This window comes from Bufo bufo, chromosome 4, assembly GCF_905171765.1.
Source record: "Bufo bufo chromosome 4, aBufBuf1.1, whole genome shotgun sequence".
NCBI lineage: Eukaryota > Metazoa > Chordata > Amphibia > Anura > Bufonidae > Bufo > Bufo bufo.
The window spans coordinates 503,358,603-503,371,450 of NC_053392.1; the positions used below are offsets into that span (position 1 = coordinate 503,358,603).

The window sequence follows — 12,848 nt, forward strand, 5'->3', positions numbered from 1 at the left end:
CCAGTTGTAACAGCACACTGAAGGTGCTTACAGTACAGGTTGGCAGCCTGAGGTCGGATGTGTCTTTAATTAGGCATGACCTACACAAAATCACAGAACGCACCTCTGAATTGGAGAAGAGGGTGTCCACTATTGAGGACGTTATCCAGCCTATGCAAATGGCGGCAAAATCATCTGCTAAAGATATAGCGGCGTTATACGCCAAAACAGATGACCTGGAGAACAGGTCCAGAAGGAATAACCTGCGGATTGTGGGTGTGCCAGAGAAGACGGAGGGGGATAATGCCACCGAATTTGTGGAAAAATGGCTGCACCAATTATTTCATGGAAAAGGTCTATCCTCATTATATGCGGTGGAGCGGGCGCACAGAGTCCCCATGCGGCCGCTTCCGCCTGGCAGACCTCCCCGTCCCATACTGGCGAAGATACTCCATTTTAAAGACCGGGACACTATCCTGCGACAATCTAGGGACAATGAGGAGATGGTCCTGAATGGGGTGAAAGTATCCATATTTCCGGATTATTCCAACGAAGTGCAGCGGAGGAGAAGCAGATTTATGGATATAAAGAAAAGGCTGAGAGCTCTACAAGTCCAGTACGCTATGCTGTTTCCTGCTAAACTGCGTGTGGTGGCATTGGGATCCACCAGATTTTTTGAAGATCCGGAGGAGGCGACGCAGTGGCTGGACGTCCACGAGCGACAATTGAGAAGTGGGGCCCTGGACACTTGAAGGAGGCAGATATACGTTTCTTATGTTCAAGTTATATATGCATTTACACTCTAGGATTGCTTTAAATGTTGCACCAGTTAGGGAGTGTATTATGTAATGCTACCAAATGGTAGTTCCTGAGGAGGGAGCAGGCGGTAATGATAGTAAAATGTATTTCTCAGTTGTGGGGAGGATTCTCTACCTGAGGAAAAGTGTTATAAATTGTTATGCTTATTGTAGGTTGAAGGGCGTGTTGCTCTCGGATTGCCTTGTTTTAATGTGGGAAGTGGATAAGAAAGGGAAAGGTTTCCCCAGCTACAGTAACCGGAGTATGAGAGGGAGGGAGGGGGGTGGGGGGGTAGGGAAAAGGTTGGGGGGGAAGGTTAGGGTCTTGAACTATGAGCGAGTGTTATCTGAATGGGGTGTGAGATTCAAATATGGTTTAAAATTTTACCATGTCACAGGCGATTAGAATCTTAAGCTGGAATGTGAGAGGGATGGCTGAAGCACGGAAAAGACAGTGTATTTTTCAGTATCTGGGGCGGTTTCAGCCGGCTATATGTTGTCTTCAGGAAACGCATTTGACAGGAGAAAATTTACACTGGATGAATAAAAATTGGGTGATCCATGCGTTACATTCAACTCATTCCTCTCATTCTAGAGGTGTAAGTATGATTGTGCATAGGAGTATCAGGTATGAACATATGCAGGAGTGTGTGGACGCTGAGGGCAGGTATGTGTGTGTGGTGTGTAAGGTAGATGGAATACAGCTGGTGCTGGTGTCTGTGTATGTGCCTCCACCGTTTGCTTCCCCATTAATAAGAGAGATCATGGGCTTTGTGGCGGACTTCCCTGGGCTGCCGTGGCTGTTGGTTGGGGACTTTAATTGCACGATGAATGACTCCCTAGATAGATGCCGGGTGGAGGGAGCAGGTGGTTCACCGGGGAGTGCGGCTCTCAGGAATATTTTGGGTGAGGTAGGAGTGCAAGATGTATGGAGACGGCGTAACCCGGATAAGCGTGAATATTCATGTAGATCCGCCACGCACCATTCACTATCGCGTATAGATCTGGCCCTTGTTAACGACATAATGCTACCACTAGTTAGGGATGTTGTTTATCATCCTCGGTCGTTGTCTGACCATTCTCTGGTGCAGATTGACTTGTGCCTGGGGGTGCTCAGACAGGGACCGAGGCTGTGGAAGTGTAATCCTCATTGGTTGAATGTGTTGGGTGACCTATCTGGGATTTCTATGGAAATTAAGGAATTTTTTGATATCAATACAGGGTCGGCTTCGATACCAGGTGTATGGGACGCCATGAAAGCATTTCTGAGGGGAGTTCTGATGAAAGAAATCAACAAACATAAATCCAGGACCAGAGAGGCGGATGTCAAGGCGCATGTACTAGTGTCCGAGGCTGAGAGAGAGTTTAGTAGATCCCCCACCATGGTTAGTAGTGAGGCGCTGGAGGTTGCTCAGGAGCAGCTGAGATGTCATCTGGTACAGGCCGCAGATAGAAAGAGAAGCTTTTACCGTCAGAGATCTTTTGAGGAAGGAGAGAAGGTGGGTCATTTGTTGTCAGTGGTCTCGCAGGCTCAGAGAGGCTCCTCTTGTATTCAGGAGTTGAGAGATGACAGGGGGAACAGTTGTCAGGACACAAAAGGAATATTAGGAATTCTAAAAAGCTTCTATGTATCTCTATATACTTCCACTGGATCTAGTTCTGATGAGGCCCTGAAGGATTTCCTAGAGGAGGCGCAGTTATCGGTGCTGTCAGAAGAAGATAGAGAGAGGCTAGAGGAGCCGATTACACTAGAGGAACTGGAAGCTGCACTTGGGGACATGGCAAGTGGTAAGGCCCCTGGAGCTGATGGTCTCCCAGTAGAGATATACAAAAAACTACAGGGGATATTACTCCCTGAATTACTTAAGGTGTTTGAGCACTCATTGGAGGCAGGTTCGTTACCACATTCAATGCAGGAAGCTATAATTGTGGTTTTGCCTAAGCCTGGGAAGGATCCTAAAATACCGGATTCCTACAGGCCAATTTCACTTCTCACGGCTGATGTTAAGCTACTGGCGAAGGTGTTGGCGAACAGGCTGTCCAAGGTAATTCTGACCATAGTACATCCGGATCAGACGGGATTTATGCCAGGAAAATCAACGGCTATTAACCTTCGTAGGCTGTACACTAGCTTAAATATTCCGGCGGATAATGGTGGTGACAGGGCCTTGCTTGCGCTTGACGCCGCTAAGGCGTTTGATAGTGTGGAATGGAGGTATTTGTGGGGGGTCCTGAGAATTATGGGCTTTGGTGAACGGTTCATTCAGTGGGTACAGGTTCTGTATTCTAGCCCTAAGGCGAGAATTAGAGCTAATGGAGGATTATCAGACTGTTTTCCCCTCGCCAGGGGTTCCAGACAGGGATGCCCACTGTCGCCCTTATTGTTTGCTCTTGCAATAGAGCCGTTGGCGGCGCATATTCGCTTATCTACAAGTATAGAGGGGTTTAGATATGGTGAACTGCATAATAAAGTGGCTATGTACGCTGATGATACCCTACTTTTCTTGGGCGATACTGGTGCGTCCCTGGATGCGGCCATGGCATTGATTGACAGATTTGGTAGCTTTTCCGGACTACGGATAAACTGGCAGAAATCCTCTTTGATGCCAATTGACGGGCAGGCCCTGGTAGGCAGACAAGTAGATAGTTTGGTGCCCTGGGTGGATAAATTTAAATATCTGGGATTACATATAACACCGAGACTAGCGGATTTTGAAGAACTAAATCTATCCCCTTTGCTAGCTACTTTTAGGCTTAAAGTGAGGTCATGGTGTAGGCTCTTTCTTTCGGTGGTAGGTAGAGTTAACCTTCTAAAAATGGTTATGATGCCCCAACTGTTATATATACTGAATAATGCTCCAGTTTGGATCCCTCTGGATAGATTTAAGAAAATTCACTCTATATTTAGAGATCTTACTTGGAAGTATGGACAGGCTAGGATCAAACTGGAGACATTGCAGTATTCTAAGTCGGAAGGGGGCTTAGCTGTCCCTAACGCATGGATTTATTTTTTGGCTTCCCAATGTCAGCATTTTAAGGGATGGATTGATCTACAAGCACCGGATATGACTGGGCAGATATTGCAGCATTGGCTGGGCAGTCGCGACCTCATGGGCATTCTGGAAGGTTTAGGAATGCATGCAGGGAGGGAAAAACTTCCTCTGATTGAACTCATGAAAAAAGTTTGGGCAAAAGTGAAGCTGCTAAGAGGAGTGGGAGGTATTAGTGAACTTTCACCTATTGGAAAGAACCACTTGTTGCCAGAACTATTGGCCATACCAGGACTTAGGAACTGGGAAACTTATGGAGTGACGAGAATTGGACAATTAATTAAGGACAAGACATGTAAGTCATTTCAAAGCCTGCAGCAGGAATTTAATATCCCCAAGGAGTGGTTTTATAAATATCTTCAAATAAGACATGCCCTTGGGGTCACGATGCGGAAGGGATGTGTGATAGCTCAAATGGAGGTGGTCCATAAGCTTGTTCTTCCGTCGGGAGGGGGAAAAAGAGGGTTAATATCACAGGTGTACGCTCTTCTAATGGAAAAATTCTTAGAGGGATATCCGCTTTCAAGAATGAAAAAGTGGGAGGCTGACGTGGGGGATATGTCTAAGGATATGTGGGAAGATATTTTAGAAGCAGTCCCCAAGGTGTCTCTAAGTGAACAGGGCAAACTGTCCCAACTATTTATTATACACAGAGTGTACAAAACACCGGTGTTCCTGAAAAAGATAGGAGTAAGAGGTGATGACAAGTGCCCAAAGTGTATGGAAGATGGTGCAGACTTATTACATATGTTGTGGTCTTGTCCAGTAGTTGCTAATTATTGGGAGGAAGTTGTAGAGATGATTAATAGTAAATTGACATTAAGAATTCAAAAAGATCCTAAGGTGTGTATTCTGGGGTATGTGTCTGAAATTGGAGGAAATGAACCGGTTAGGGTAGCTGCGGGGAGATTGCTATATGTGGCCAGGAAACTGATCGCTATGAGGTGGATCCAGGGGAGTCCGCCCACACTGAGTGAGTTTGAACGGAAGGTGCATGACATGCTGGTACTCGAAAAAGGGGTGTTTGTGAAGAGAGGGTGCCCTCAGAAGTTTGAAAAAATGTGGACTGAATGGTTATCTCATACCCACGTGGTTATATAGTCATGTGATGGTCAAGACCAATGTTAGGGTTGGGGGGTTAGGGTAGGGTAAGGGGGGGAGGGAGTTTGGAAAGGTCAAGTTTCTGGTAATTTTTTTTTGCCCATAATATGTTTTAGCAAAGGTATATGTAGTGTATGGATTCATGATAATACTGAGTGGTGATATACTTATGAGTATTGTTGTTCACTGAATCTGCATCGTGGATAATTTAAAGAAAGAAAAAGTCAACATATTGTATTATGTTATAATATGTATTTATTGTTTAATAAAAACGATTTGATTCAAAAAAAAAAAAGTCGGATTTTGACTTGTGGGGAGCCACTTCCACAATTGGCGCTAGCGAGATGGTTCTCTTTCCTTGGGAGATGACCATTTGCATATACCTTTAAGTGATTAATGTATTACTGCTGGAAATCTGACCACTGGCACCCCATAGTTTACTGGAACAGGAGTCCTTAGGACACCCATGCTAAAAATTGGTGGGGATCCCAGAGTTGAGAACAGGGTTCCTTGGATGCACTGTGTGAATGGAGCAGTGGTGCACATGGCACATGTGTGGCCACCACTCCATTTACTTCTGTGGGACTGATGGAGAAAGTCAGCAGTAACATAGAATGACTCATCAGTAACAAAGAAGAGAAAGGAGAGGTAGTCACACACGCACAAACATCTGGTTTAACATTCTAGATGGGGCCTACAGACACCGGCACAGTACTGTAGTCTTTATTATTCTGCAAGAAATTAGGCTGTCACTGTTAAAAGAACACTTAAAGGATAACTGTCATATTTTTTTTATTTGCTAGTTTATTAGAGCTAGGCATGTATACCTGAGTTAGTCTGTCAATGATTGCCAAAAGATCTGTAATTACCTTAAAATAACAGCTTTCATTAATGTCCTCTGTCCCTTTCTAGTATAAACAGAAGACAGAGGGGCGGTCCTTCACACTGCATGCCTGCATTAGACTTCAGAGTGAGGAAGCGTGTCTCTCAGTAATCCAATCTGATTGGCTGGCAGGGAGCTGCTAGCTACAGCAAGTGTGTATGGGAAGTGAGGGAAAGCAGTTTTGGCCTCAGAGAACTGGCAGTGAAGCCATCTTGAGAAGGTCCTCATATTGTAAATGTTTAAAGGGGTTGTCCGGGTTCAGAGCTGAACCCGGACATCCCTCCATTTTCACCCCGGCAGCCCCCCTGACATGAGCATCGGAGCAGTTCATGCTCCGATGCTCTCCTTTGCCCTGCGCTAAATTGCGCAGGGTAAAGGCATTTTTTGGAGTTCCGGTGACGTACCGGGGCTCTCCATGGGGCTGCCAGGAACCCCGGTGACGTCACCGGCACTGATGGGCGGGATTTAGCTCTGCCCTAGCCAGTAAAATGGCTAGGGCAGAGCTAAAGCCCACCCCTCAGAGCCGGTGACGTCACCGAACACACTGCCGGGCGGAAGTTACCGCCCGGCAGTGTGTTATTGAAAACAAAAGAGCCCGTGCCCTGCGCGATTTAGCGCAGGGCAAGGGAGCGCATCAGAGCATGAGATGCTCCGATGCTAACCTCAGGGTGGCTGCCCAAGTGAAAATAAGGGTATGTCCGGGTTCAGCTCTGAACCCGGACAACCGCTTTAAACAGCCGTTATTAAAGGGAAAAACTCAAGGAAAACAGTGGTAAGTGAAGAAACTAAAGATTGCTTTATGCATAATGCTGCTGCAGCAGTAACATATGCTAAAATAGATTTTTTGATGAAAACATGACAGTTACCCTTTAAAGATGAAGGCTAAAAGTAAACAAGACATAAAGCTGCCCTCATTGTTTATCAGTCTCCATTTTCTGTATGATCGAACACAAACAGTCTTGTTGAAATCCTGCAGAGAACAAATGGGTTAAAGGGGTATTCTGGTTGTTTGAAGTTATCCCCTATACACCGGATACACCGATCACGAGTACAGGGGCCCCCTACCCCCTGCAGCCCCTCTGAAATTAACAGAGCGGCCAATTATACATGAATGCAGCCACTCCATTCATTTCTCTGGGAATTCCTGAGACAGCGGAGCGCTGTACTCGGCTATCTTCAGAACTCCCAAAGACCTAATAGTTATCTCCTATCCTGTGGATAGAGGATAACTTCAAACAATCGGAATACCCTTTTAATACCCTGCAGATCTGCTCTATCTTCAGATGGAGATCAACTGCAGCTTAGCCAAGGGGCAAGGCTGAAGAATTTATTTCACAGGACAATCAGGAGCATAGGAACATGGATGATCTCCTGGGGGAACAGGGAGAGATTTCTTTAAATATTTCTCACTTTTAACTGTAATATGAGACAAAATAGTAAAAACAAAGGATGTAGATAAAGTGAGGAAAGAGCTGGGATTTTTTTTTTATTATTTTTGGTGCATTTTCTGCATTTAGTGTGCCTTTAAACATGTAAGAATATGGAGGGGTATGGAACAAAATCTGCAGTGGAGATCCTTTTAGCAATTCATAGACATTTAAAGGGGTTCTCTGGAAATGAAGAAAATAAAAATACTTAAATATTACTTTATTATAAATATGTTTCCAAAGACCTTTCATTAGCTATAGTGGCTTGTTTTGTCAGGGGAGTAATCATCAGGGGAAATTAAAGGGGTATTCCCATCTTTAAGATCATATCTAAAAAAAAATCCCCTAGTGCCATAGACTATTTTTGCAATTAGGTTCTATTATTTATAATGCAGCCATTCTGAAAAATTCCTTTCCTCTTACAGCATTGTTTATACACTGCTCAAAAAAATAAAGGGAACACTTAAACAACACAATGTAACTCCAAGTCAATCACACTTCTGTGAAATCAAACTGTCCACTTAGGAAGCAACACTGAGTGACAATCAATTTCACATGCTGTTGTGCAAATGGGATAGACAACAGATGGAAATTATAGGCAATTAGCAAGACACCCCCAATAAAGGAGTGGTTCTGCAGGTGGTGACCACAGACCACTTCTCAGTTCCTATGCTTCCTGGCTGATGTTTTGGTCACTTTTGAATGCTGGCGGTGCTTTCACTCTAGTTGTAGCATGAGACGGAGTCTACAACCCACACAAGTGGCTCAGGTAGTGCAGCTTATCCAGCATGGCACATCAATGCGAGCTGTGGCAAGAAGGTTTGCTGTGTCTGTCAGCGTAGTGTCCAGAGCATGGAAGCGCTACCAGGAGACAGGCCAGTACATCAGGAGACGTGGAGGAGGCCGTAGGAGGGCAACAACCTAGCAGCAGGACCACTACCTCCGCCTTTGTGCAAGGAGGAACAGGAGGAGCACTGCCAGAGCCCTGCAAATTGACCTCCAGCAGGCCACAAATGTGCATGTGTCTGCTCAAACGGTCAGAAACAGACTCCATGAGGGTGATATGAGGGCCCGACGTCCACAGGTGGGGGTTGTGCTTACAGCTCAACACCGTGCAGGACGTTTGGCATTTGCCAGAGAACACCAAGATTGGCAAATTCGCCACTGGCGCCCTGTGCTCTTCACAGATGAAAGCAGGTTCACACTGAGCACATGTGACAGACGTGACAGAGTCTTGAGACGCCGTGGAGAACGTTCTGCTGCCTGCAACATCCTCCAGCATGACCGATTTGGCATTGGGTCAGTAATGGTGTGGGGTGGCATTTCTTTGGAGGGCCGCACAGCCCTCCGTGTGCTCGCCAGAGGTAGCCTGACTGTCATTAGGTACCGAGATGAGATCCTCAGACCCCTTGTGAGACCATATGCTGGTGCGGTTGGCCCAGGGTTCCTCCTTATGCAAGACAATGCTAGACCTCATGTGGCTGGAGTGTGTCAGCAGTTCCTGCAAGACGAAGGCATTGATGCTATGGACTGGCCCGCCCGTTCCCCAGACCTGAATCCAATTGAGCACATCTGGGACATCATGTCTCGCTCTATCCACCAACGTCACGTTGCACCACAGACTGTCCAGGAGTTGGCAGATGCTTTAGTCCAGGTCTGGGAGGAGATCCCTCAGGAGACCGTCCGCCACCTCATCAGGAGCATGCACAGGCGTAGTAGGGAGGTCATACAGGCACGTGGAGGCCACACACACTACTGAGCCTCATTTTGACTTGTTTTAAGGACATTACATCAAAGTTGGATCAGCCTGTAGTGTGTTTTTCCACTTTAATTTTGAGTGTGACTCCAAATCCAGACCTCCATGGGTTGAAAAATTTGATTTCCATTTTTTTATTTTTGTGTGATTTTGTTGTCAGCACATTCAACTATGTAAAGAACAAAGTATTTCAGAAGAATATTTAATTAATTCAGATCTAGGATGTGTTATTTTTGTGTTCCCTTTATTTTTTTGAGCAGTGTATTTGAAAACCCATAGATACGGGCACCGCTCCACGGCCGCATCTATGGGCCGCGCTTGCGCAGACCCTACTTACTGTTCACCCAGGCGGCCAGCCATTCTCACAGGAACGTGCACGCTAGCCGCGCATGCGCTGATCTCATTTCTACTCTGCCACGTCTGATACAGAGCCGCGCATGCTCTGTATGCAGCGCGGCCTTCCAGTCGAGCGGCGGAGAGAGAGAGAGGGTGCCCATAGAAGCGAGCGGCAGTACCGAGGAGGTGCACAGACAGCATATGTAAGTGCCAGGAGAACCTCAACCGCTAATCCACCAACGATTTTATTTATTAGAACCATCAAAGGGGGTAAAATATATAGAGCAGGGACGCTGGGCACAATGTCATTTAGTGCAGGGACGCTGGGCACAATGTCATTTATTGCAGGGACGCCGTGCACGATGTCATTTTTGCAGGGACGCTGGGCACAATGTTATGTAGTGTAGGGACGCTGGGGACAATACTATACTATCCACATGAACGAGCTCTCAGTGTGAGGTAATAAGAAGGTGTGGCCGGCCTTCACTCTAGCTGCCTAAGACAGCCCAGATTTAGAAGCCTCAAACCAGGAAGCGAATTCTGCTGTAACTGCAGCTCAGGCTGATTTAGCAAGATGGGAATACCCCTTTAAATAGCCGCAGTCCTATCAGTACACACAAAACCTGTCCTAATCACACAGCAGGACAAGTTACTTCACAGCACTGAGCTAAAGAGCTGCTTCATCCTCCTCTCTGCTCTGCTTGTCAGGGATTATGGTCCTGAATACAGATGATAAGATCTTCAGATGAATCTCTGTAGGAATGGAGCTAATGAGGAGACATGAAGTACAGAGAGGAGGTGGGGATGTGGATAATAAGCAGCAGCTCTTGTATGTAGTCTCCATTACCACAGTCCTGTCCCTCCTCTCTGTACTACTTATCTCCTCGTGAATACCATTCCGACAGAGATTCAGCTGAAGATCTTATCATCTGTATTCAGGATCATAATCCCTGACATGTAGGGGAGGAAGATGAGACAGCTCTTTAGCTCAGTGCTCTGCTGTGTGATTAGGACAGAATTTGTGTGTACGAATAGGACGGTGGCCATTTTATTATTCCTGATGATTGCTCCCCAGACAAAACGATCCATTATAACTGATAAAAGGTATTTGGGAATATATGTATAACAAAGTAACATTTAAGTATTTTCATTTTCTTAATTCCTGGAGAACCCCTTTAAGGGGTTGTCCCATGACAGCAACTACTACAACCGCTCAGCTTTCTCAAACAGTTCCATAGAGTTGAATGGAGCAGCAGACATGCACGTGTATCTGCCTCTCCATTCAAACGGGGAATATAAGTCCCTGTTCTAGTGATTGGCAGGGAACCCCCTGCCGATCAGACACTTACCTGATAAGTTGTTGTCATGGCACACCCTCTTTAAGGCTACTTTCACACTTGAGTTGTTGTTTTCCGGTATTGAGATCTGGCAGAGAATCTCAATACTGGGAAAAAAACGTTTCTGTTTAGTCCTCATGCATTCTGAATGGAAAGAGATCCGATCAGGGTGCATCAGGATGTCTTCTGTTCCATCAGCATTCTGTTTTGTGACTGGACATAAAACCACTGCAAGCTGCAGTTTTGTGTCCGGTCATAAAAACAGAAAAATGCAAGTCTGAAAGTAGCCTAAGTGCGTTAACATATATAATGGTATTAACACAATAAAACAATATTTAAGTGTTCTTGCATGGCATCTCACATATACATTCTTATTATTATAGCCAAATTTACCACCCTAACTCCTCCCACAGTTTTTACACTACATAGACAGTAATATACCGAAACGTGCAGATTGTTCCCGTTTGGTGTGCTATTACTTTGTGGAATGTTTCGCTGAATGGTTCACGAAATATCAGCGTTTTTGTGGCGAAATTGGTCCCATAGGAATAAATGGCGGAATGTTCAAAACTAGAGTGTGAGCTGAAAAATCAGGACATGATTTCTAAACTGTCACCACTCTCTCATTTTCAAGCCCACCTACACAAATCTTATATCAAAACGTTCAGCTATCCCTGCTGCCACTAAGCCATAGTCCTGATAGTTTTCACAATATGACCATTTGTTTGCAACTCACGCCCCCCATTGACATTCATTGAAACTCCACTCTAGCCACCTCAAATTTGAAGGGCAATTTCTAAACTGCGACTGTGCCTTCATTTTTAATATTTCAGAGACATACTACGCATCAGCATGTAGGTCTGGGTCTTGTGATTCTCACAATATAAAGCTCTTCACTGTAGGATTAATAATTTTTAAACTACCACTGTTTAAAGATGGCAACTGCCAGTGAAGTGAGCAAGTTGGAGCAGTTTGTTTTTAACCGCTCTTCTCTGCCCTTGCTGTAGAGTGAGTTGCCATAGGAACCCAGGTGTTTGAGCAGCCAGCAGAGTGACAAAAGCTAGAGTGTGAGCTGAAAAATCTGGACATGATTTCTAAACTGCCACCTCTCCCTCATTTTCAAGCCCACCTACACAAATCGGCTGCTAATGTTTTTATAAATGTATGTTTTAATGTAATTGTGAAGCACTTTGGGCAACAACATTGCAATTAAATGTGCCATATAAATAAATAAAAGTTGAAATGCATTTCTCACTCTATCAAGTTTGCCATGTGCACTTTTTAAATTTGATTAATGAATTGGTTAGTGTAATGTTTACTATCTTTACTCACTCCAAACAGTTACTCTGCCCACTCCATAAAGTTACTCTGCCCAGTCCAACCTTTCCACAGTTACTCCAGCCACTCCAACCACACAACAGTTACTCAAGCCACTCCACCCAGTTACTCCACCCATTCCAGTTGTACTGGTGGAGGCAAGAACACTTCACACAATTTCCCCAGAAATTGTAGCTTTTCTAGTTATATAACCTTTTCGTGTTGACAGTGTTATCTTCTGCTGACTCTTCCTCCCCATCTTCACTTTCTTCTTCACTAGGACTTGGACTATGATCAGTCCCTTTGTACATCTAAGAATTTCATAATGAAATATAAAAATACTAGAAATATCAAAAGGCAAAGTTAGAGGTGCAATGAGTAATGACCAGAAAATAAATATATGAAACTGAATATCTGTGTAAAAAAATAGACTGCCAACCCGTGCTGCTGCGCTCCACTTCATGATGGAATGGGTAGGTATTTAGTAACAGACATTTGGGACTTATCTACAAGTATTTATTAATTACAAGACATTTGACTGGGACGCACCTGCAAGTAGGTCTTGGGTACTAGACCCTGAACTCCCTTAGAGTTTTGGGCCACCCACCAACCATCAGGTTTTTTGTCAAGAATCTGCAGCACTTCTCCTTTCTATAAAGACATGAAAATACTTGTCTAGTTAATTTATCTTAGACCACAGAAAGAAATAGAAAAGTACAGCAAGAACATTACAGGTATCTTTACACTTATCCATTTTTTGTTCATTTATATAATATCTAAGTAATCAGGAATAAATATGGATGTAAACAGATTTTAAAAGGGTCATTGAACCAGAAAAACATATCCCCCTAGTCACAGTATATGG

The 12,848-nt window shown here is 44.7% G+C and overlaps 1 protein-coding gene across 1 annotated transcript in view; it reads right to left on the bottom strand.

The window, feature by feature from the left end:
- The window catches only part of NPHP1 (nephrocystin 1), a 95,286-nt gene that overhangs the window by 56,961 nt on the left and 25,477 nt on the right, over window positions 1-12,848 (bottom strand). Inside the window, 2 exon segments of the mRNA XM_040429633.1 lie at window positions 12,197-12,294; window positions 12,533-12,634. Of these exon segments, the coding sequence (XP_040285567.1) occupies window positions 12,197-12,294; window positions 12,533-12,634 (200 nt within the window).